We start from the raw sequence: 25,862 nt of genomic DNA on the forward strand, positions 1-25,862 counted from the left end.
TTTCAAAAAAAAATTTTTTTTTGTCTTTTTGCCTTTTCTAGGGCTGCTCCCGTGGCATATGGAGGTTCCCAGGCTAGGGGTCTAATCATAGCTGTAACCGCCAGCCTACACCAGAGCCACAGCAACTCGGGATCCGAGCCGCGTCTGCAACCTACACCACAGCTCATGGCATCGCCGGATCGTTAACCCACTGAGCAAGACGAGGGATCAAACCCTCAACCTCATGGTTCCTAGTCAGATTCGTTAACCACTGCGCTACCACAGGAACTCCTCCTTTCAAAATTTTTAAGTAAAGGCACCAAATTATTTACACTGTTGTGCATCTTACATTTTTCATTTAATTACATATCTTGACACTCCTACCATAATAACCTATACAGACCTATTATTTTTTTCATAGCTAACCAGATGTACCACAATTTATTTAACCACTCCCCTAAGATGGGCATTTAGTTTAGTTTTCAAATGTTTGCTATCAGACTATAAAGCAATGAACATTTCTTTCTGACAACATCTCTGGGTACAAATGCAGTATTTACTTAGGAAAAATTACTAGAAGTTGCTAGGTACTGCCTTTCAAAAAGGCTTTACCAATTTACACTTCCGTCAATAGCATATAACAGTGCCCATTTGGGGATCCTTAGGACAATTTTTACCATTTTACCTTATTAGTTAAAACTCAACTTCTCTGAATCCTTCATTGTATTTGCCTTGCTGAATTGCTTTCTATAAAAGACCACTGCAGAGTTCTCCAACATGAATATGGATTTCTCAATTGATCTTTGTAGCTCATTTGTTTTTCCTTTGTATATTTCGAATCTGTCTTATCAGATGCCTTAATGTTTGTAACTCCTATCTTCTTAGGCAAGGCCAGGGATCAAACCTGCAACCTTTCGGTTCCTAGTCGGATTCATTAACCACTGCGCCACAACAGAAACTCCCCCATCTATATATTTATATTAAACTTTTCCTGGCTTGTCTTTTTCTGTGCATGTATTTTCAACTTTTCCAAATGTCTGTCTCTCTCCTTTTAGCTGTACCTTTACTCTTGGGAAAGAGCCTATAGCTGTATTCTTTTCCTTTTTTACCTAATCCAAGAATCAGTATCTTTTGAGAAGAACTTAATCCATCCAAAGTGCTGTTTATTGATATGTTTAGATTTATTCCTGCCATCTTGTTTTATAATTTGTGGGGTTTTTTTTAATTTAAGTGCTTTGTTCTTTTTTTCTGACTTTTCAGTATGATTGACGTTTCTTTGTCCCCACCCACCCCTGGACTTGTCTCCTTTTCCAATCGGTTTGAAAGTTACACATCTTATTAGGGTAATTCTAACTCTAGCTAGCTAACCATACACACATTTATGTATTTATAAATATATATATACATACACACATTTATGTATTTATCTGTAACACACACATATATATTTAAACACATATTTTTTAATCAACATCTAGGGTTCATTGGTATTCTTATTACCTCTTTGCACGAGAAATGATGTGAATACATCCTCATTTTCCTTCCTTCCTAGTACCACCACATCCCTACCAAAAGTCCAACCCTCCTCTTGGAAACAGTTTTAAGATCTAACTTTTCTTTTGATCCCTTTCTTTTGTGATTCTTCAGCTTACTCCTCCAGATTACTAATTTGCTGTTCAATTTTGTCAATTCAGCCATTCTTTTATTTCAATAAGCAAATTTTAAATTTCTAGTGTCTGGTTTTTTGTTTTTCTGTTTTTTTGTCCTTTGAGGGCCGCACCCACAGCATATGGAGTGTCCCAGGCTAGGGGTCTAATTGGACCTGTAGCTGCTGGCCTACGCCACAACCACAGCAACACCAGATTTGAGCCGTGTCTTCAACCTACACCACAGCTCATGGCAACGCTGGATCCTTAACCCATGGAGCAAGGCCAGGGATCGAAATTGCAACCTCATGGTTTCTAGTCGGATTCATTTCCATATACCACGAGAACTTCAAGTGTCTGGTATTTTTTTTTAATTAATAGAATATTCTCTTGCATCTTTCTGAAAACTGTTAATACAATGTGCTTCTCTTTTTTCAGAGATTAGTTCCACTGTTTGTTGAATATGGTAATTCTATTAATACTGGCTTTTCCCAACTGTGTTGTGATTTTTAAAGTCTTTATATTTGCATTAGAGAATGTCTGTTTCACCACTGTAGCGTTTACTGTGGCCTGCTTTTGGCAACTCTAGCAGAAAGAGGACACACAGCTGCGAGGTTTGCGAGGTAGCTTCCTGCTGGGTCAAAGAATTCAGTGGCCATCTCAGGTTCATCCCTGTCTCTTTGGCCTCAGTGCCCAGATTCCCTGCCTTAGCAAGAAGGCAACACTGCTGTCCACTATCTGTCACACATTAGTGAGGATGAGGGGTCCACCAACTTAGTGCATCAGATCTGACTAAATTCCCCAAGGGTCCTCTGCTACTTCAAGCCATCCAGCCCTAACTTTGCAGGAATCTTCTGCACATTTTCTGGGCACTGGTTTCCGCAAGGCTTTTCTATCAGTAGATCTATCCCTATCTAACAACATTTCAGGCATTCTTCAACATTGCTGCTCCATCAATGGTACTTTTTATTGTTAGCTCAGACTGTTATTATTTTTGTTATAGCTTTTAAAATTTATGTTTTTGTTATTTCATTGGATTTCCAATGAGTCCACCTTCCAAGTCATCTCCCAGAGTAAAATTTTGATGGTGCCACCTTCATTATTCTTAATACAAACAGCAGCACCTTGTACAGTTTTTTTTTGTTTTTGTTTTTTGTTTTTTTTGTCTTTTTGCCATTTCTTGGGCCGCTCCTGCGGCATATGGAGGTTCCCAGGCTAGGGGTCGAATCGGAGCTGTAGCTGCCAGCCTACGCCAGAGCCACAGCAACGTGGGATTCGAGCCGCATCTGAGACCTACACCACAGCTCACGGCAACGCCGGATTGTTAACCCACTGAGCAAGGGCAGGGATCGAACCTGCAACCTCATGGTTCCTAGTCGGATTCGTTAACCACTGCGCCACGACGGGAATTCCACCTTGTACAGTTTTGTTCTCCTCTTTTCAGGGTAAGAGCTTCCATGAAAATAATGAAGAACTCTGTTCAAACCAAGAGGGCAAATGGGAAAGAAAAACAGAATTGTAAAACAATAAACAAGTCTTAAATTCTCTTCATTTCCTCTCTCTCACTTCATGCTGATAGCACTAGCTATTAGAATGATCATATTATAAGAAATTAATACAGGGGTTCCCATAGTGGCCTAGCAGGTTAAGAACCCAACATAGTGCCCTTGGGGTTACAGGTTGGATCCTTGGCTTCAGTCAGTGGGTTAAGGATCCAGCACTGCCATAAGCTGTGGCACAGGTTGCACATGCAGCTCGGATCTGGTGTGGCTGTGGCTATGGTGTAGGCCAGCAACTGCAGCTCCAATTCAACCCCTAGCCCAGGAACTTCCATATGCTGCAGGTGTGTCCCTGCCAAAATAATAATAATACAAATGTAATATAAACTATTTTGACCATGAAAATTTTCACACATTCTTCTCCCATCTGACCTAGGGAGGTATCACTATCTTCCTTGTTTCCAAACCTAAAAGCTTACAACCTAAGGTCTGCAATAAGAATGTATATCCGTCAAATTTTATAAATGACTAGCAGCCAAGAATATTATCAGACTTAACATAATACTAAATCCAATGACAAAATAAAACAGAAAAAAAAATCCTAAATATAAGTACAAGGATGAACTCTCCCCCTCCCTACCAGGATCATAATAAAAACCTTTAATAACCAGGACAGCTGAGATAGTGTACATCAGGTGGATATCAGGTTGGTACCCACCCTACCCACAGACTCAGCAGGATGGTGTCTTGTCCCAGAACTGAACCAGCTCCTACAAAGTAATTCCAGTAACTTTAAAGCTCAGACCAGATCTTTATGAAGCCAAGAGGTCAACTGTTAAAAAGCATATGGTCTCAGCCACTGCAATAGCTCAGGTTGCCACGGTGGCATGGGTTTGATCCCTGGTCCAGGGAACAGCCACATGCTGGAGATGCGGCCCAAAGAGGAAAAAAAAAAAAAAAAACCATATAGCTCAGTCATGACCCCTGTTTTTTGATGGCAGATAAAGAAATGGAATAAACAGGTCCAGAAACAATGTAAAATGTTAACTCACATATAAGCAGGAGTTTTGAGACAGAGGGGAATTTAAGATGCCACTCCTCTTTTAATATTTTTTGAGAGCTAGAATTTTTGAAAATTAACATTTGTCCTGGGGTGGAAATATGTGTTCAAACAGTTCCCTGATGGACATGCACAAGAATACAGAGGTGTATCTACAACTCAGATGGGAAGAATTTTCCTTGTTTTTCCAGAGGTGGAGTATAAGGAGTATGTGGAACCCCAAGTACCCCTCCCCACAACCTGATAATGTGGGTCTGCACAAATGACTCAGACTTTGGAGATTATTCCTCCAATATTTAGGAGAATGGTCTTTGATGACAGGAAGATAACGTTAGGAACTAAGGTATAAGTACCTTGGCTACTTTCCCTTGAACACTGGAGAAATCAATATTTACCTTACAATGAAGTTTTTCTTGTCCTAACTCTGTTTTTTTGTTTTCGGGGTTTTTTTTGGATTTTGTTTGTTTTGCTTTTTAGGGCCACACCTGCAGCATATGGAAGTTACCAGGCTAGGGGTCAAATGTGAGCTGCAGCTGCCGGCCACAGCCACAGCCACCGCAACACAGGATCCAAGCCAAGTCTGCGACCTACACCACAGCTCATGGCAATGCTGGATCCTTAACCCACTGAGAAGACCCAAGGATCAAACCCACAACCTCATGGACATTAGTTGGGTTTGTTACCACTGAGACACAATGGGAAATCCTTCTTTTCCTAATTCTTAATCCCATTTAACCACCCCTAGGAGACCACTGTGGAGAAAGTTTCCACCTCTCTCCACTCCCTTCATACCTTCTCTAATGGGGTTGTATTTTTATTGGCAGCCTTGGCTGGTATGTTCAAAAGGCAGGAATCCAGGGTCCACCCTCTTGTTTTGTTGTAACTCAGGAAAACTGGCTTACAACCATTTTTGACCATGGTTCACTTCAGGCAAACAACTCCCAAGGTCATCTACCTCACTCATTTCTAATTTCTAGTGCAAAAGAACTCCATAACAACAAAGAATTATTATTGTTATTCTGGGCAAACATAACCAAGATGTAAAAATAAAGCAGTTGTAAAAGATCAAAACTATCAACAAAGGTAATATCTAATAATCCTTCTACGATATATTGATTCCATACTATCAGCAGTTGACAGCTATAACCAAGTCAAGATAACACTCATGAGTGACAGCAAAGCATCAAGCATCATTCCCCCAATCGAGAAGAATTCCAAAAAAGGGTGTAAGAACAGGAGCCTTGAGATACTGTTAACTGTAGCAGGGCAGCTGACTTTAGGATACTAAATCCTTCTGAAGGAGTCCTCAGTAAATGCTAGCAAAATGCTAATTTTTGCTTACGCGTATCAGACTTCAAAAACCTTAACAGCTCACTGAAAAGGTTTATATTAAATAGCCCTTAGCTGTAGTGATAAATAGTAATGTGTGGAACCGCCTATAATTTGCTTATTAAAGAAACTAAAGAAGAGTTTGGATATAGGTCCCATACCTCTGTGACCTGTGAATGGACCACGGGCCATCCTGGGATAAACAACATCCTATCAGACACTTTCCCATCTTTTTGTTCAATCTCTCCTTCTGGACTGGCATGTCCTTGCTCAAATGTATTTCCAACCCCAAGAACTGGCATGAGACCTTATGTGTGACTCTGGGCAAGCCAATGACCTCATTTGTAAAACTGGGGAGATATGGCACCCACCTCACAGGGTGCTATAGGGTAAATGAGAGGATGATGGGAAAGCACTCTACAGGGCCTGCCAGGGAACAAGGTCAATGAAGAGCCACTCTTCTTATTTTGGGAATCTGATTGTCAGATGACTACCTGAATGGATGAATGGATACTGGTGACCTTCGCTAATTACCAGGAGAAAGAGATTTAGAAGCATAACAATGCCAGATCCTTAACCTGCTGCACCACCAGGGAACTCCATAAGAAAATGAAATAACACTTTTCCCCCTAAGATCAGGGTAAACATGCCTAAAAGGACTCAATGCAACAATCAAGACTCTGACAACAATAAAGTTATTATGAAAATATTTTTCATGTTTCACCTAAAACAGACAGGAGTGACAATTATTTGGGCCTCACATTTAATGAACAGCAAGGAGCTGGCCAAGGTACCTACACTGGACTCAACAGTGCCCTCCTCCCTACGCCTCCTAAGCCCATGAATGTGACCCTATTTAGAGAAAGGGTCTTCATAGATGTCATTAAGTTAAGGCTCTCAAGATGAGATCACCCTGGGTCGTCCGGGTGGATCCTAAATCTGTGACAAGTGTTCTGATAAGAAACAGAAGAATAGAAGACAAAGACACATGGAAAAGGCCATGTGAAGGCGCAGAGACTGAAGTGATGCTGCTGCAAGGAAAGCTTGGAGCCACAGACACCTGAGGAGGCGAGAAGGATGCTCCTCAGAGCCTGTGAGGGAGCATGGTCCTGCCGACACTCTGATTTCAGACTTCTGGCCTCCAGAACTGTGAGAGAACAAATTTCTGTTGTCTTCGGCCATCTGTTGCAGCAACTCTAGGAAATACAGTGCCGCACTGCTTCTGTTTACCACCAGCAATTACTGGAGGCCCTCAAAGCAGGCAGCAACTGCATATGCATCCTCATGGATCCTAATCGGGTTCGTGAACTGCTCAGCCACGAAGGGAACTCCTGAGTTCCAAGTTCTTGAACAGAAATGACTCAGAACCAAATGCTGCAAACTCTCCTACTTACTAAATTTCTTGGAAAAAGAAGACAAGAAGAAGGCTGCACTGATGCAAGTCTGGCCACTTGTCCACTTCAGTTTCTACGTAAAATGGTCGGCAAGCATAGTACTCCTGAAAGGATTCACAGAGCCACTCGGAAAAACAGAAAGATATTGCAAAAAGGAAAGCAGATGAGCCCAAATGGCCAAACCAGATAGAAGTGTGTGTGGGGCCAAAGCACTGGCCCGATCAACCTGAACCTTCACTTAGAGGGCATAAGCTTTGCAGGCACGCAGTATTCCCACACAAGCTGTCAATGGTTAAAAGACAGAGAAGCACTGGAAGCATACACCTCACCACAAAAACCTTCACCTGAGCCATGATCAAGGATCAGGGTAGGTTCTCACATCTTGGTGCTCTGCTCTGGGTTTCCACCCATCACGCTGGAGTCAGACCCATATCCGCATATCCTCCAGCCACAGAGTGGTGCTGTCCATCTCAAATTCTCCGTGTGCAGTTGCTAGGACAGTGGCAAAATGAAATGTCATCTAGAAAATACATTCCAGAAGATGTAAGGAATCCATATTCTCCAACTTAAAAAAGGACTATACACAAATCATCAAAAAATACTAGAGCCCTGGAGAGTGTGCGCGCACCTTACTTTGCCCCTTGAAAAACCAGATGAACATCTGCAAATCTACTTAATATTGAGTGGAAATTCTGAATGCTCATTTAAGATTGTGGAAAAGCACAACAAAATCCTCCTGCTCTTTCCAGGCTGCCTCTTTTTAAGACGTTTTTTAATGCTAGCCCCAGTCACTGCCTGCCTTGAACGTGACTCTCTAGAGGAAAGATGTTCTTTGTGTTCTCTTCACAAACTCTTTATTGGGGAAAGCAGTTGTGAAAACCGCCCTCCAGTGATCAAAAAGAATAAACCTGCTTTCTTGACCTTGGGACCAATTGCTGCTAATATTCATACCTAACAGCTCCTCGAACATTATCTCCATATCTTGGTTTTTAGATGTAACATCAAAAAATTTTCCTTAACTTTCTTTCCCAGTTACATATTATTAAGAATTCATTTAGGAGTTCCCATCGTGGCTCAGCAGTAAGGAACCTGACTAGGATCCATCAGGATTCGGGTTTGATCCCTGGCCTTATTCAGTGGGTTAAGGATCCGGCATTGCTATGAGCTGTAGCTTAGGCTGGCAGCTACAGCTATGATTCGACCTCTAGCCTGGGAACTTCCATATGCCACGGGTGTCACCCTAAATAGACAAAAAAGAAAAAGAAAAAAGAATTCATTCATTTAGGATTCCTCCTGTGGCACAAAGGGATGGACAGCATCTCTGGGCTAGGACACAGGTTCAATCCCCAGCCTGGCACAGTGGGTTAAAGGATCTGGGGTTGTCGCAGTTGTGGCTCGGATCTGATCTCTGGCCCAGGAACCCCATGTGCCACAAAAAAGGGGAAAAAATCATTTATTCAATACACATCTTTTGAGAACTGATTTTGTACTAGACACTAGCTGCAAGGAATTCAGTAGTAAACAAAACAGACAAAAAGCCCTGGCCCCATGCAACTTACATTCTAGGGCGAGGGAGAAGTGACTTACATAAAACTTTAGTAAAATATGTAGTTTGTTCAATACTGATCAGCGCTCAGAAGAAAAGGTGGATGGGGATTAAGACTGTTGGTGTGGACCTCTGCTGTTTTTGCTGTAAACATTCATCTAAAAAGTTATCTTCAATTGTTACTTCTTTTTACTTCATAATATCACCATATCCTTTTTTTTCCCCTGCACTAGAGTCATGTGGAAATTGCCAGGGCCAGGGATCCAGCCCACACCACAGCAGCGACAACACTGGATCTTTAACCTGCTTCACCACAAGGAACTCCCCGTGACATATTTTTGATGTATTTACTAAAACCCTCTTCCATGAACATTTCTTAATTACAGCCAACTTTTATCAGCCTAGTCTTCCATGTGTTGACACTTGCTGTTCATCAAATTAAAATACCTTCTGCAGAATAAATTTCTGTTTTTAAACAACTGGGAGGCAGGGAGAGGAAGACACTAACATTTACTTGGCACCTACTATTTGGCCAGGCATAGAAGCAGGCAGGCACTTTGTATTTACCAGGGCTTCTGATCTCCATATGACCCCAAAAGATAGGTAACATCGTTCTCCTGTTACAGAGGAAGAAACAGATACTCCAGCAATTTGTCTAAAGTCACACAGTAAGTGTGGCATGGCTGAAATTTGAACTTCGAGGCCCATATTTTTCAGTCTCTCCTCCAAAACTTTGCACTACTGGGATTTTTTTTTTTAATCTTCTGTTTTTCTTGGCTGATCGATCTTTATATTCTTTGGATCGTTATTACATTTTGTCTTATATAGCAAAAATTTTACTTTTCTCCAGTGCCTAAAAGCGGCCTCACATCCCTTCTCCATAACCTTAAAATTAAACTGGACTATGTTTAATGGAATCGAATAAACCTCTCTGAACCATATTAACCACAATTTAAAAAAACTTGAAGTGACCCCTGAACTCGAAGATCACTGGCACCTTTTTTCCCCCTACAGTCACCATCCCCTTACCTGAGCACTCCTTTTGCTATAGAACCTCACACCTAGGTCCTAAGTCGATGGAATGAATGCCTAGGTAGTCACTGGGATTTCACAGGGCATATTTAAACGCTAATAAAACGCAACACAATCAGAGATAATCAACTATGAACATCAGATATGGATAACCCCACATTTTCTTTCTTAGGGGTATTCTTCCCCATCACCCCAACAGCAGTTCCCAGGTTGGAAGAACTGGACCGCCCGCAGGTAAATTACAGTCCCTGAAATCTCAACAATGACCCGCCACTGACGCCCCGAGCGAGGGAGCGGCGCGCCCTTGACCGCGGACCGGGCAGAGGATGGATTCTGAGAAAGCTCAGAAAGCGCTCGCTGATAATACACGGTTCGCTGCCTCCGCGTCAGCCCGGCTGGAGATTCTCAGCCAGAACCCGCAGCGGCGGAGACCCGGGGACCCGCCCCGCCGTCGGCTGCACACTCACGGTAGTCCAGGCGAGGGTCGTGAACGCGCCCCGCCCCCGTCCCCCCACCCCCTTCCCCGACCCTGGTCCGCGCACCCCGCGCCCCGCGGCCCTCACCACAGCTTCCTCTTGAGCGGCAGGAGGCTGCCGCGGTTGGACGGCGTGACGCCGATGGCCATCTGCAGCACCGTCAGGTATTTCTGGTACTTCATCTTGTCCCCGCTCCGCTCGCGGCCAGGGCCTCGCCGCCGCCGCCGGCGCCGCAGACACAGCCCCTCCAGGCGCCGCATAGGTCAGCCCTGGGCCATCCGCCGCCCCGCTCCGCCGCCAGGCTCCGCTTCCACCGCCGCCGCCGCCGCCGCCTTGCGTGCCGGCCGTGCGCGTCCGGGCTCCCGTTCCCGCGTGCGTGCGTGGTCTCCGCTCCCGCCGCCGTGCGTGGCCGCCGCCCCCTTCCTCCCCTACCCACCCAGCTCCAGCCCCGCGCCGCGCGGCGCTTCACACCCGCCCGCGAGCCCGCGCCCGCCTCTGTGCCGCCGGCTCCCAACTGCGGGCGAGGCCGCCCCTCCAACCCCGCGCCGCCCCAGCGTCCTCCGGTCGCACAGCGCGTTCACTCCCACAAAATCCCAACCACAATCTTCCAGAGGAGAAAAAAAAAATTTTTTTTTTATAATTACTACTTGACACCATCATTTATGTGCTCCACCCAAAGTGTGTGCACGTGTTGTGTGTCTGTAAAATGCACGCACATACACATGCTGTTTGTATGTATAATATGTGTATATATGTCGGTCCTCTCTGGCAGGCAGACCAACTGTGGAAACAACCCTGAACCGTGCAAAACTATCTTAAAAAGAGTCGACGGGAAAAAATGAAGACTGTTACACCGACCTTGAAACATTTTGTCCAAACATTCCTAACTCTTCACTGGTGGTTATAAGTGTATAGAGAAATGGGAAAATAGCAAAGCGAATCATTTGTTGTACTGTAAAACAGTGCAAACGTTGAGAACTGAAGTGTTTTATTCCTTTTCTTGTCTTTTTAGGGCCACACGTAAGGCATATGGAAGTTCCTAGGCTAGGGGTCAAATTGGAGCTGTAGCTGCTGGCCAATGCCACAGCATAGCAATCCTAGGCCAAGAGCTGCGTCTGTCACCTACACTATAGCTCAACGTGGAATCCTTAACTCACTGATGGAGGCCAGGGATGCAAGCAGCATCTTCATGGATACTAGTCAGGTTCCTTACCTCTGAGCCACAGGGGAACTCCAAAGTGTTTTATTTCTTGCAACAAAAAAGTAACGAGTAACATAAAGGGTGCTTGTCTTTTCCTAGAAGAGTTGTTATATACCCACAGAGCCTGTTTTCTGTGTCTTGGCAAAGAGTCATGTTTGGATCACTTTCAAGATTTTATCCTCTGGGTGATCACTGTGGTAGAGTATATTAGAGTTCCTTTAGCCTTATGTCCTCTGGGACATCATCATCCTTTCTGTCACAGTCATGTCACTGTCCTCATTCAAGCTTTCGTTTGGTACATTCCTCTGGCAGCATGTCCAGAGTCACTGGAAAGGTGGCAATGTCAGCATTCCCACAGTTGCCTATTTTTTTTTAATAACTCCAGTTATATTCCATTCATATTTCATGTCTCTTCCATCTTTACCATTTTTGTTTCTTTGCTGCACTTCCATCTTTGTTGGCTAATTCACTCTTTCATTTAACCTGATTTTTTTTTTTTTTTTTTACAAAGCTGTGTACGTTTACCACTGGGAGAAAAGAAGGCAACATAATTGTACACTTTTCTGCCAGTGGCTAAGCTAAAAAGTGCTCAAAGAGGAACACTAACAATTTTGAAAGAACTACTGATTGGTCATTGATCGTGATGTATGTGTATGTCGTGATTTGTGGACTCAAGAGCTGACATCAAGTTTCTACTATATGCATTGGTACTAGATGCATTTACTCACAGTTAATATGCCATGATATTGTAAATGTGAAACATACTGTTGAGCAACTGGTGTTAATTAAAATGTGGCAGCTAACATCAGACATATCTGAACCTGCAAAGCAAGGACTGCCTGGAAGTATGTATATATTGTATGTGTATGTGAAGAGTACAGACAACAAGTGCCTATACACCCACCAAGCAGAATGATCAAATGTCAACCCACTCCACCGCAGTGCATCTCTCCTGTATGACTACTTAAACACTTCATTTTCAAATTAATTAGCACATAGGAAAATTAGAACAAAACAATCTCCTTCTGGTTTAGGCTCTCAGCCTAATTTCACAGTCGCTTTGGTAGAAAAGCAGGTCTAAATCTATTTCACTTTTGCTTATTCTGAAGTTTTAGCTCTCACATAAAATGAGGAATTGGCAGATCTTTCACACTTCAAATGTATGTTCGTACCTAGGAGAGGATCTTTTAAAAATACTGGGAGCAGTGCTTTTTAAAAACTTATCTAGTCACCATGTCTTAGATGCGCTTGGCCTTTTGCACCGCCTTACTATATTGTTGTAAGATATTTGATGAAAATACTGCACTGAACTCAAGGATTTAGGTAACTAGAGGCTAAGGGGATCTATTTAGGATAGTGATTGATAAAAATAAATCTGGCAGAAGCACTTGCAGAATGACAGAAAAATCTGCTTTTCCATTAAAAAAAGAGGGAGAGAGAGAGAGAATACTGCATTAAATTGTCAAATCAACCTTTCAGAACTCCAGAAATGAACCAAAGGCTTGCAACAATCCAAAGTTTGTTTTTCAAGGAAAATGACTGAATCCTGGTAAGAACAGTTAGCCTTATGGCTTTTTAACTTGCTGAATTCCCAGCCTCTTCTACCCAGCTCTGTGGTAGCCTTGAAAACTAATAGCCTCAAAACTACAGTAGCTTTGAAATCCAGTAGATTAGCAGCCATTGGAGGGGAAGAATGTGTTTGGAGGTCCCCAAAATCCATATTTCCAGAGAATTGTCATTTTTTGACCTGTTGGCAGCTCCATTCATAAGGCTTGTCTCTATTTTACCTGGCTCAGTATTTACTCTGTGTACAAAGTACAAGCCCTAGGGCATTTTTGAAAAACAATCGGTAGCAGTTGTTTGACATCACACTGCCTGTGATGGTGAAATCAGTTAGGGCTAACAAGAGGTTAACCCAAAATGAAAACAAAAATGGGAATGAGAGTCCATGGGATGCCTTGAAAGCTCTGACATATTCTTGGGAATCCAGAATGCTATGCACACATGCAGAACTGTGCACACAGTCAAGAAACACCTGAAAAGGCCCTAATCTCTCAGCTGATTTACAATGATATGCTAATTCCTACTGTACAGAAAAGTGATTCAGTTATACACATTTATAGATTCTTTTTTAAAATAATCATTTCCATATGGTTTATCCCAGGACACTGGATATAGTTCCCTGAGCTATACAATAGGACCTTTTTGTTTATTCATTCTAAATATAATTGTTTGCATCTACTAACCCCAAACTCCCAGGCCATCCCTCCCCCTCCCCCTTGGCAACTACAAATCTGTTCTCTATGTCTGTGAGTTTGTTTCTGTTTTGTAGATAGGCTCATAGGTGCCATGTTTAAATTCCATATTTAAGTGAGATATAGTATTTGTCTTTCTCTTTCTGACTTACTTCACTTAGTATGCAAATCTCTAGTTGCATCCATGTTGCTACAAATGGCATTTGGCTGAGTAGTTTTCCTTTGTATATATGTAACATCTTCTTAATTCATTCATCTGTCATTGGACATTTAGGTTGTTTCCACGTCTTAGCTATTGTGAATAGTGCTTCCATGAACATAGGGGTGCATGTATCTTTTCGAATTGTAGTTTTGTGTGAATATATGCCCAGGAGTGGAATTGCTGGATCATGTGGTAGTTTTACATTTAGTTGTCTAAGGAACCTCCATACGGTTTTCCATAGTGGTTTGTACCAATTTACAGTCCCACCAACAGTGTAGGAGGATCCCCTTTTCTCTATACCCTCTCTAGCATATGTTATTTGTAGATTTATTAATGATGGCCATTTTGACTGGTGTGAGGTGGTCCCTCATTATAGTTTTGATTTGCACTTCTCTAATAATTAGTGATGTTGAGTATCTTTTCATATGCTTACTGGCCCTCCATATGTCTTCTTTGGAGAAATGTCTTTTTAGGTCACCTGCCCATTTTTCACTTTGTTTGTTTTTTTGTTGTTGAGTTGTATGAGTTGTTTGTATATGGTGGAGATTAAGCCCTTATCAGTCACATAGTTTGGAAATATTTTCTCCCAGTCCATAGGTTGTCATTTCAGGTTTTTTATGATCTCCTTTGCTGTACAAAAGCTTGTGATTTTGATTAGGTCCCATTTGTTTATTTTTGTTTTTATTTATATTGCCTTAGGAGACTAAGAAAACATTTGTATGATTTATACCAGAGAATGTTTTGCCTATGCTCTTTTCTAGGAGTTTCATGGTATTATGTCTTACGTTTAAGTCTTTGAGCCATTCTGAGTTCACTTTTGTGTATTATGTGAGGGTGTGTCCTAACTTAATTGATTTACATCTGGCTGTTCATCTTTCCCAGCACCATTTGCTGAAGAGACTGTCTTTTTCTCACTTTGTATTCTTGCCTCCTTTGTTGAAAATTAATTGACTGTACACATGGGGGTTTAATTCTGGGCTGTCTATTCTGTTCCATTGATCCTTATGTCTGTTTTTGTAACAATACTGTTTTGATTACTGTAACTTTGTAGTATTGTCTGAAGTCTGGGAAAGTTATGCCTCCTGCTTTATTTTTTTTTCCCCAAGCCTAATTTTTCACTTCTGGTTGACCTCAAGGTTCAGTGCAAGCACAAAGTAAAGGCTAAGGAAGAGTTGTAAATTGCCTAACAGAATATTGGAGGTATGGCTTGATACACACAGCTTCTCAGCAAAGGCTAAGAGATTTACTGGTTCAAAACATTTAGTTTAGTTGACCACTAAATTATCCAAGCAGAGACTTTAGTGGCCACATATGACAAAGAATACAGACTTTACAGAATTAGTCCAGACAAGTCACTAAACAAACAAGAGCAAGAACAAACTTTGGGGTGGAAGAAGAATATTGCCACATTTTATTATTAAAAATGTACACACTCCAACAAAAAAAAATTTACAGGACATGCAAAGCAACAGAAAAATATAGCCCATATACAGGGGGGGGAAGGATGTTAATAGAAACTGTTCTTGAGAGCGCCTAGGCATTGGACTTACTGGACAAATACTTTATATTATAGGTATCCTAATTACAGGAAACCATGAGTTAAGATTAAAGGAAAGTATGACAACAATGTCTCACACAATAGTAAATATCAGTAAACAGAAATTAAAAAAAAAATAGAAACTCTGGAGTTGAAAAATACAATATCTGCAATTAAAAATTCACTAAAAGGGCTCAAAAATGTACTGGAACTGGCAGAAGTAAGAGTCAGTAAACTTGAATATAAATCAACAGATTATCCAGTCTGAAGAACAGAAAGAAAAAAGAATGAAGAAAAATGAGCAGAGATTCATAAACCTAGGAAAAAACATGTAGCATACCATTATATGCATAAAGTCTCAAAGGACAGGAGCAGAAAGAGGACCCAAAGAGTATTTGAAAAAACAATGACTGAAAACTTCACAAATTTTGTGAAAAATGCTAATCTGCATTCAAGGACATTCAAGGAGTTTAAAGAACTCCAAGTAGAATATATTCAAAGCAGTCCACACCTAGACTAATAGTCAAACTGTTGACAACCAAAGAGAATGAGAGATTCTTAAACCAGCAAAAGAAAAGCAGCTTATCACATATAAGGGATCCTCAATAAGATGAACTTCTGATTTCTCATCAGAAATCATTTAGGTCAGAAGGCAGAATGAAGACATTTAAAGGGCTAAAAGAAAAAAACTATCAACTGAGAATTATACATTAAGAATATTATCCTTCAAAAATAAAGGAGAAAGTAAGGCATTTCTAGATAAACTAAAACTGAGAAATCACCAGTAGCATACCTGCACTATAAGAAATGCTAAAAGACTCCTTCAGCCTGAAATGAAAAAATACTAAACAACTTGGCTCCACATGAAGAAATATAAAATACCGCTACAGATAACTATCTAATTGAATGTAAAAGAGAGTATAAAATATGCAAAATTTTTTAACTTTTAAAATCTTTTAATTAAAAATATTTTTATTTCAAACTCTTTAATCTGATTTAAAAGACAACTCCATAAAGCAACAATTATAAACTTGTTGATGGGCTTATATGTGTGCATATATCTACATATAGATGTAGATATATAGATATATACATAATTTGACAATAACAGTACAAAAGAGGAGGGAGAGAATGGAGCTCTACTGGGGCCTAGTTTCAGTGCACTATTGAAATTAAGTTAGCATCAATTCTACCTAGATTATTTTAAGCTGAGAAGTTAATTATAATCCTCAAGACAACCATTAAGAAAATAACTTTTTTTGGATGGCTAAAATTTTGTTGAGAATTTTTGCATCTATATTCATCAAAGATATTGGCCTATAGTTTTCTTTTTTGGTGGTATCTTTGTCTGGTTTTGGAATTAGGGTGATGGTGGTATCATAGAATGTCTTTGGGAGTGTTCCTTCTTCTTCAATCTTTTGAAAAAGTTTAAGGAGGATGGGTATAAGTTCCTCTTTGTATGTTTGGTAGAATTCACCCGTGAAGCCATCTGGTCCTAGACTTTTATTTGTAGGGAGTGTTTTTAATGACATATTCAATTTCATTTCTAGTGATCGGTCTGTTCAGTTGATCTATTTCAAGAAGATTCAGTTTTGGCAGGCTGTAAGTCTCTAGAAAGTTGAGATGTGGTATATATACACAATGGAATACTACTCAGCCATAATAAAGAACAAATTAATGCCATTTTCAGCAACATGGATGGAACTAGAGAATCTCATACTGAGTGAAGTACATCAGAAAGAGAAAGGCAAATACCATATGATATCACTTATATCTGAAATCTAATATACGGCACAAATGAACCTTTCTACAGAAAAGAAAATCATGGACTTTCGGATAGACTTGTGGTTGCTAAGGGGGGGAGAGGGAGTGGGGTGGTTGGAGAGCTTGGGGTTAATAGATACAAACTATTGCCTTTGGAATGGATTAGCAATGAGATCCTGCTGTGTAGTACTGGGAACTATGTCTGGTCACTTATGATGGAGCACGATAATGTGCGAAAATAGAATGTGTACATGTATGTGTAACTGGGTCACCATGCTGTACAATAGGAAAAAAATGTATTGGGGAAATAACTATTAAAAATTAATAATGAAAAAAGAAAATAACTTTTTAAAATATAGTGGAAGAAAAGAGGAAATTAAAATACTACACTAGAAAGTATATAACACAAAAGAAGGCAGAAATAGGAAAATAAAGGAATAAAATCACAGGATATATAGAAAATAAATCACAAAATGACAGCCATAAATCCTACTTTATAAGTAATTTCATTAAATTTAAAAACACTAAATATTCCAGGGAGTTCGCATCATGGTTCAAGGGTTAACGAATCTGACTAGGAACCATGGGGTTGCAGGTTCAATCCCTGGCCTTGCTCAGTGAGTTAAGGATCCGGCGTTGCCCTGAGCTGTGGTGTAGGTCGCAGACACAGTTCGGATCCTGAGTTGCTGTGGCTCTGGCATAGGCCGGCGGCTACAGCTCTGATTTGACCTCTAGCCTGGGAACCTCCATGTGCCTCAGGAGTGGCCCAAGAAATGGAAAAAAGACCAAAAAAAAAAAAATACTAAATATTCTAATCAAAAGACAGATTGATGGAACGGATATAAAAACATGATTCAACCTACATGGGAAAAGAATCTGAGAAAGAATGCATATATGTATATGTATAGCTGAATCACTTTTCTGTACACCTGAAATTAATACAACACTGTAAATCAACATACTCCAATAACATTTTTTAAATTTAATTTTAATTTAATTTTATTTATTTATTTTTGTTTTTTAGGGCCACACCCGTGGCATATGGAGGTTCCCAGGCTAGGGGTCAAATCAGAGTTATAGCTGCCAGCGTACTCCACAGCCACAGCAATGCCAGATCCTTAACGCAATGCGGGAGGCCTGGGATCAAACCTGCAACCTCGTGGTTACTAGTCGGATTCGTTTCTGCTGTGCCACCACAGCAACTCCTCCAATAAAACCTTTTTTTTTTTTTTTTTTTTTTTTTTTAGGGCCACTCCCTCGGCATATGGAGGGTCCCAGGCTAGGGGTCTAATCAGAGCTATAGCTACCAGCCTATACCAGAGCCACAGCAACACGGGATCCGAGCCAAGTCTGCAACCTACACCATAGCTCACGGCAACGCCAGATCGTTAACCCACTGAGCAAGGCCAGGGATTGAACCCGCAACCTCATGGTTCTTAGTTGGATTCATTAACCACTGCATCACGGCAGGAACTCTGAATAACATCTTTTAAAAAATAAAATAAATATGTATGCGAGGGCTAGGTTAATTAAAAGGGAGGAATCCTTTCACAATGTATATGTATATCAAATTATCACAACATACAATTTAGATATCTTACAATTTTGTCAGTTATACTTCAGAAGGCTGATTTTTGTTCCTTCAAAAATCTTTACTGCTTCCATTTGGTCCAAGTGTGGGAGAGGGCTCCAGGGTGGTTAAGACGCTGCCTAGTGGCTGCAAAGAGGGGCTTCAGGCAGAAACCTTAACAGCAGAAGGGTTCGCCAAAAGGCCACTGGGCTCCAGAAGCTCCTCACGTTGCCTGAGGATGAATCTTTCAAAGAGATACTTGCCCACCCCAGCCTGGAAATCAGCCAGCCTGCGGAAGTTTGTCAGGTGGTCGCCTCTCTTCTTGATGAGCTGCACCTGCTCATCCGAGAAGTGGCTCTTCAGGAAGTCACAGAGGTAGGGGGCTGCACGGGCAGAACCAAGGGCATGCAGATCCAAAAGGACCTGGTTCAGGTTCTTCATGAAAATGGCAGCTTCCATAGCATCCTGGGTCTTACCCGACTCATTTTGAGATGGCCTCTGCTTGTCCTGGAAGAGGATGTGGCTGCCACATTAGTTTTGCATTTTCAAGAGACGCTTGGTATTCTTGCACTTCTCCTTGGCCAATTTGTGAAAAAAGTGGCCAGTACCCTCCAGAGCCACATCCTCGCATTTGAAATAGAAGCCCAGAGAGAGGTAGGTGAAAGAGGCCCACAGGTACATGTTGACTAGGTGGTGACCTTCACCTTCAGTGGAATAATTCTGACAAATCTGAAAGTTCCTGGATGCTCAGCAAAAAGGGGTTAAGCCCCCAAAATGGTATTGGCTTGTCCTGGAGGCCGAGGATAGCTGAGTGGCTTATTCCCAAGGTTGTGACTGGAAAAAAAGGTTGGAGGGTGGTCGGAAGTTGGAGCAAGGAGCATCCCCATGTCTGCTCCATCCAAACACTGTTGAAGCAAAAGACAGATCTGCAGGCCCACCAAGCACACTGCTTGAATTTTTTTAATGATAAAAAAACATGATCCAACAATATGCTATCTATAAGAGACACATTTTAAAGTCACCAATAGGTTGGAAGAAAAAAAAAAAAAGGAAAGACATGTACTAGGTAAAACATAGTAAAAGAAAAATGAAGTGGCTATACTAATATCAGACAAAATAGACTTTCAGAGATAAATTATTCTTAGACACAAAAAAGAACACTTCATACTGACAAAAGCGTCAATCCATCAAGTAAATATAACATTTAAGAAACACATGTGTAAGTAACAGCTGAGCCCCCAAATAGCAAAAACTGACAGAATCAAAGGGGGAAAATAGGCAACTCAATAATAATAATTGGAAATTTCACCACCCCCACTTTCTGTAATGGATAGAACAAGATAGATGATCAACAAGGAAAAATAAATCTTGAACAGCACCAAAACCAAACTAGACCCAACACATCTGTGGAACATTTGCACCCAACATAGCAGATACACCCTCTTTTAAAGTGCACGTGGAACATTCTTCAGGATAAAACATATATTAGTTCACAAAACAAGCCCTCAATAAACTTTTAAAGTATAAAAATCATACTAAGTATGTTCTCCAACCACAATGGAATTAAATTAGAAATCAGTACGAGAAGGAAATTTGGGGAATTCACAAATACATGGAATTTAAAAAAACAAAAAACAAAACACTCCTGGAGTTCCCTTCATGGCACAGGGGAAACGAATCCAACTAGGAACCATGAGGCTTCGGGTTCCATCCCTGGCCTCACTCAGTGGGTTAAGGATCCAGCATTGCTGGGAGCTGTGGTGTAGGTCACAGATATGGCTCGGATCTGACATTGCTATGGCTGTGGCGTAGGCCAGCAGTGACAGCTCCAATTAGACCCCTAGCCTGGGAACCTCCATGTGCCACGGTCGCGGCCCTAAAAAAAGACAAAAGACAAAAGAAAAAAAAACCCAAGAAACTCCTAAACCTAAATAAGTACCAGAACAAAGAAGAAATCATAAGAACATTAGACAATATTATGAGTGAGATAAAAAGCAGAACATAGGACTAAATGCAGCTAAAGCAGTGCTTTGAAGGAAATTTATAATTGTGAACATGCATTTTAAAAGATGAAAAGACTCAAATTTATAGCCTAACCTTCCCCTTAACAAGTTAAAGAGAACACTAAACACAAAGCAAGAAAAAGGAAAAAATAAAGATTAGAGTGTAAATTAATGAAATGGAGAATAGGAAAACAATAGAGAAAAATTAACAGAACTGCAAGTTGTTTCTTAGCAGAGATCAATAAAATTGACAAACCTTTGGCTAAACACCAAGGGGAAAAAAGGGAGAAGACTCGAATTACTAAAACTTGGGATGAAAAGATATCGCCAATAATCTTACAGAAATAAAAGGATTATAAGGGAATACTATGAGGAATATATGCCAACAAATTAAATAACCTAGATGAAATGGAAAAAATCCTATCAAAGACCAAACTACTGAAACTGACTCAAGAACATACAGAAAATCTCAGTAAAACTGTAATAAGTAAAGAGATTGTATTTTATTTTTTTGCTTTTTAGGGCCACACCTGTGGCATACGGCAGTTCCTTGGCTAGGAGTCGAATCAGAGCTGCAGCTGCTGGCCTGCACCACAGCATCTTTGACCTATACCACAGCTCACAGCAATGCCAGATCCTTAACCCACTGAAGAAAGGCCAGATCAAACCCACATCCACATGAATACTAGTCGGGTTCGTTACCACTGAGCTGCAAGAGGAACTTCCAAGAGATTGAATGTGAAAACTTCCTTTCAAGAAGAGCCCAGGTCCAGGAGGAAGGTCCAGGAGGAAGGACTGATATCAGTGTTGTCCATTGCTATATCTCTAGTCCTGAAAACAGGGTCTAGCATGTAGTAGGTACTCAATAAATATTTGTTGAACTTGGGTGAGGGCATGAATGCAAGACAAAAGACTCCATGGCTTTTCATAAGGTGTATCATTTTCCTAACAAATGACACAACTACAGGTAAAGTTTTGCACACAGTGCGTATAAATACTACAGCTGGAAATCTGACAACATTTTTCAAAGTCAAAGAAATAAAAATGTGCTTTTGGTTTGCAGAGGCTAGCCAGTGCCTCAGAAGAAAGGAAGGGGCTGCCACAATGACACTGTGAAGGCTCATAGGAAACCATCCAGCAAGCAAATCACTGGGGATTGTAACACCTGAAGCTGTTGCCCACCTTCCTCTCATATAGGGTCCTTCAAGTTGTTTTGACTACCACACCCAGTAAAAAGCACATTTTATTTTTTCTTTTATTTATTTTTAAATTTTATTTTTATTAAAGTATAGCTGATTTACAGTGTTTCTATACAGCATAGTGACCCAGTCACACATACACATCCTTTTTCTCATACTATCTTCCATCATGTTCTATCCCAAGAGATTGGATATAGTTCCCTGTGCTGTACCATTGCTTATCCATTCTAAATGTAATAGTTTGCATCTACTAACCCCAAACTCCCAGTCCATCCCACTCCATCCCCCTGAACAACCCCAAGACTGTTCTCTATGTCTGTGAGTGTTTCACTTTTGTAGTTAGGGTCTTTTGTGACATATTTTAGGTTGTGCATATGAGTGATATCATATGGTGTTTGCATTTCTCTTTCTGACTTGCTGCACTTAGTATGAGACTCTCTAGTTGCATCCATGTTGCTGCAAATGGCATTATTTCATTCTTTTTTATTGCTAAGTAGTTTCTATTGTATACATGCATAGCATCTTCTTAACCCATTTATCTATCATTGGACATTTAGGTTGTTTCCATATCTTGGCTATTGTGAATAGAGCTGCAATTAACATGGGGTGCGTGTATCTTTTTGAATTGTAGTTTTGTCTGACTATGTGCCCAGGAGTGGGCTTGCTGAATCATATGGTACTTATATATTTAGTTAGTTAGTTAATTTGTTTGTTTTTTGCTTTTTAAGGACACATTTGGAAGTTCCCAGGCTAGAGGTCAAATCAGAGCTGCAGCGGCCGCCCTAGGCAACAGGCACAGAAACTCGGGATCCAAGCTACGTCTTCAACTACACCACAGCCCATGGGAACACTGGATTTTTAACCCACTGAATGGGGCCAGGGATCGAACCCACATCCTCATGGATACTAGTCAGGTTCGTTACTGCTGAGCCACAACAGGAACTCCAATATTAATTTTCTGAGGTACCTCCATGCTGTTTTCCATAATGGTTGTATCAATTTACATTACCACCAACAGGTGGGCTCCCTTTTCTCCGCACCCTCGCTAGCATTTGTTATTTGTAAACTTATTAATTATGTATATTCTGGCCAGTGTGAGGTACCTCATAGCAATTTTGATTTGTATTTCTCCAATAATTAGTGATAAGTACATTTAAAAAAATTTTTTTAGGAGTTCCCTCTGTAGCTTAGTGGGTTAAGGACCCAACATTGTCTCTTTGAGGATGCAGGTTCAATCCCTGGCCTTGCTCAGTCAGTTAAGGATCCAGCATTACCACAAGCTGCAGTGTAGTCTACAGATGCTGGGTGGATCTGGTGTTGCAGTAGCTGGGGCATAGGCTTCAGCTGCAACTCCAATTTAGCCCCTAGCCTGGGAACTTTCATATGCTGCAGGTGCGGCTGTTAAAAATTTTTTTTTCCTGGACCCAGCCTTCTGGGAGCCCTCCATCCTGCTGCTCCAATGTGCACAGATTTGCTCTCTGGCCTTATGATATTCTCTTCATTCCTCATCTGTGTTGGGTCCCATGGGTTCTGGACCTCATATCTTCTGTCTTGGTTTACTTCCTTGTTTTGGTGGATAATATCTTTTAATAACTTCCTGAGGAAGAATACATGAGACCTAGATATTTGGAGACCTTGCATACCTGAAAAGTCATGATCCTACCATCATTTTGATTTATTATTTGATAGAATATAGAATTCTAGGTTTCAACCTAATTTGACTCAAATTTAAGTCATTGCTGCGTTGTCTTCCACTGTTGCTTTTGAGAAATCCTTTGTACTCTGTCCATTGTTTGCTTGCTTGATTTTCCCACTCTTTGGAAGCTTACAGATCTTCTGTTCATCCCACTGCTCTTACAGTTCATAATGATTTCTTTGGAGTGGGTCTCTGGTCAGTAACTAAGGCCCTTTCAATAGAAAACTGTGTGTTCTTCAGTTCTGGGAAATTTTCTTATATCATTTCTTTGATGTTCTCCTCTCCACTTTTTTTTTCTCTTGACTCTTTCTGGAACTAACTAACTCCTTATTAGCTGAATGTCCGGTGTCCTTTTTGAATCCTTATTGTCTTCTTTTATCTCTTAGATGTTGTTTTTTCTGCTTTGTTTATTCTTCTTTCTGGGAAATTTCTTCAACTTTACCTCTCAAACCTTTTACTGACTTTTAAATTTTTGCTATTACATTTTTATTGACGTATAGTTGGTTTATAACGCTGTTAGTTCCTAGTGCACAGCAAAGTGATTCACTTATACATATATATTCTTTTTTAGATTATTTTTATATGTATTACAAAATACTGAATATAGTTCCCTTGCTATAAAGTAGGACCTTGTGGTTTATTTTATATACAGTAATGTGTATCTCTTAATCCCAGAGTCCTAATTTATCCCTCCTTCCTTTCCCTTTGGTAACCATAGGTTTGTTTTCTATGTCTGTGAGTCTGTGTTTTTTGTTTTGAAAATAAGTTCATTTGTGTCATATTTTAGCTTCCACACATAAGTGATACATTATGATATTTGTCTTTGAATTACCTCACTTAGTATGGTAATCTCTAGGTCCATCCATTTTGCGGCAAATGGCACTATTTCATTCTTTTTATTCTGAATAATATTCCATTATATATATACATTTATATATCACGATGTCTTATTCATCTGTTGATGGACACTTAGGTTGCCTCCATGTCTTAGTGATTATAAATAGTGCTGTAGTGAACATAGGAGTGCATGTATCTTTTTAAATTATGGTTTTCTCTGGGTAGATAGATGCCTAGGAGTGGGATTGCAGGATCATGTGGTAGTTCTATTTTTAGTTTCTTAAGGAACTCATACTATTTCTCCATAGTGGGTTACCAATTTACATTCCCACCTACAGTGTAGCAGGGTTCCCTTTTCTCGACACCCTTTCAGCATTTATTATTTGTAGACTCTTTGATGATGACCATTCCAGCTGGTGTGAGGTGATACCTCATTGTAGTTTCGATGGCACTTCTCTAATAATTAATGATGTTGAGCATCTTTTCATGTGCCTGTTGGCCATCTGTATATCTTCTTTGGAGAAATGTCAATTTAGATCTTCTACCAATTTTTTTGATTGGGTTGTTTGTTCTTATATTGAAAACTGTATGTGCTGTTTGTATATTTTGGAAATTAATCCCTGTTGATTGCATAACTTGCAAATATCTTCTCCCAGTCTGTATGTTGTCTTTTTTTGTTTTTTTCAGTTTCGCCCTTAGTTTTTTTAAAATAAATTTCCAGTGGAACTGGTCTTCAATAGAGCAGGCAAGCAGGCACCTGGGAGGGAGGCCTGTCTTTTTGTTTTTTTAATGGTTTCCTTTGCTGTACAAAAGCTAATGTTTAATTAGATCCTATTTATTTATTTTTGCTTTTATTTCTTTTGCCATAGGAAACTGACCTAAAAAAACACTGCCGCTATTTATGACAGAACATTTTACCTGTGTTCTCTTCTAGGAGTTTTATGGTGCCATGTCTTACGATTTAAGTCATTATTGCTATTATATTTTTAATATCTAAGAACTTTTTCTTGTTTTGATTGATCGATCAGATATGTATGTGTACGTGTGTGTGTGTGTGTATGTGTATGTTATCTCATGTGTGCAATATCTTTTAAATATCTCTCTGGGATATTAATTACAATTTATTCTCCCCATTTCCTGTTCATCTGTTGCTTTTGTCTCTTAAGGTCTTATTGGAAGCTTTGCTCAAATATTTGGTCTTCCTTGTCATTCATATTCAAGAGTGAGTCACTAAATCCTGATGGGATGAGGTTCCTTTACTGGTGGCCCTCATTAGAGGGCAATCTTTATCACTGTAGGTCCTTCTCCCCCCACAACAAAAAGTTGTAATCTATAGCTCTCTCCTTCTCCTTGACAATGCCATTTATCCAGAAAAGGAGCCTCTAAGGAGAGGAAAGGGAGTGTGAGAAAGCTTAAGAGTTCATGTCAGAGCAGGAAGTAAATAAGTAATTGAAATGAGAAACAACAATATTTGAATGTTACTTAGAAATAGAGGGGTAATACCTTTAAAAAAAAAGCTAAAAATTCAGTGGCTACCCTTGGGGGTGGGATGGGACAGAGTGCTTTTGGAGTTGTTTCCTTAAGCTTTTAACAATATTGTATGTCTGTTACTGTGATTGAAAGATTTTAAGGATGTT

At 40.4% G+C, this 25,862-nt stretch overlaps 1 protein-coding gene and 1 pseudogene across 8 annotated transcripts in view; both read right to left on the minus strand.

Moving 5' to 3' along the window:
* TJP1 (tight junction protein 1) overlaps positions 1 to 10,296 on the minus strand; it is a 264,401-nt gene extending 254,105 nt beyond the window's left edge. For 5 of the 8 annotated variants that reach the window (XM_021098856.2, XM_021098848.2, XM_021098836.2 and 2 more), the window contains exon 1: positions 10,049 to 10,296. In XM_021098856.2, the coding sequence (XP_020954515.2) occupies positions 10,049 to 10,221 (173 nt within the window). In that variant the 5' untranslated portion in view covers positions 10,222 to 10,296. 8 annotated transcript variants of the gene reach the window in all.
* Positions 10,297 to 18,652: 8,356 nt separating this feature from the next.
* Positions 18,653 to 23,347, minus strand: LOC146406808 (ferritin light chain pseudogene; annotated as a pseudogene).
* Between the last annotated feature and the right edge of the window lie 2,515 nt (positions 23,348 to 25,862).

This window comes from Sus scrofa, chromosome 1, assembly GCF_054392235.1.
Source record: "Sus scrofa isolate SSC_HxYL_T2T_F1_AM1 chromosome 1, Sscrofa_HxYL_maternal_Yorkshire_Landrace_v2.0, whole genome shotgun sequence".
In the NCBI taxonomy this organism is placed as follows: domain Eukaryota; kingdom Metazoa; phylum Chordata; class Mammalia; order Artiodactyla; family Suidae; genus Sus; species Sus scrofa.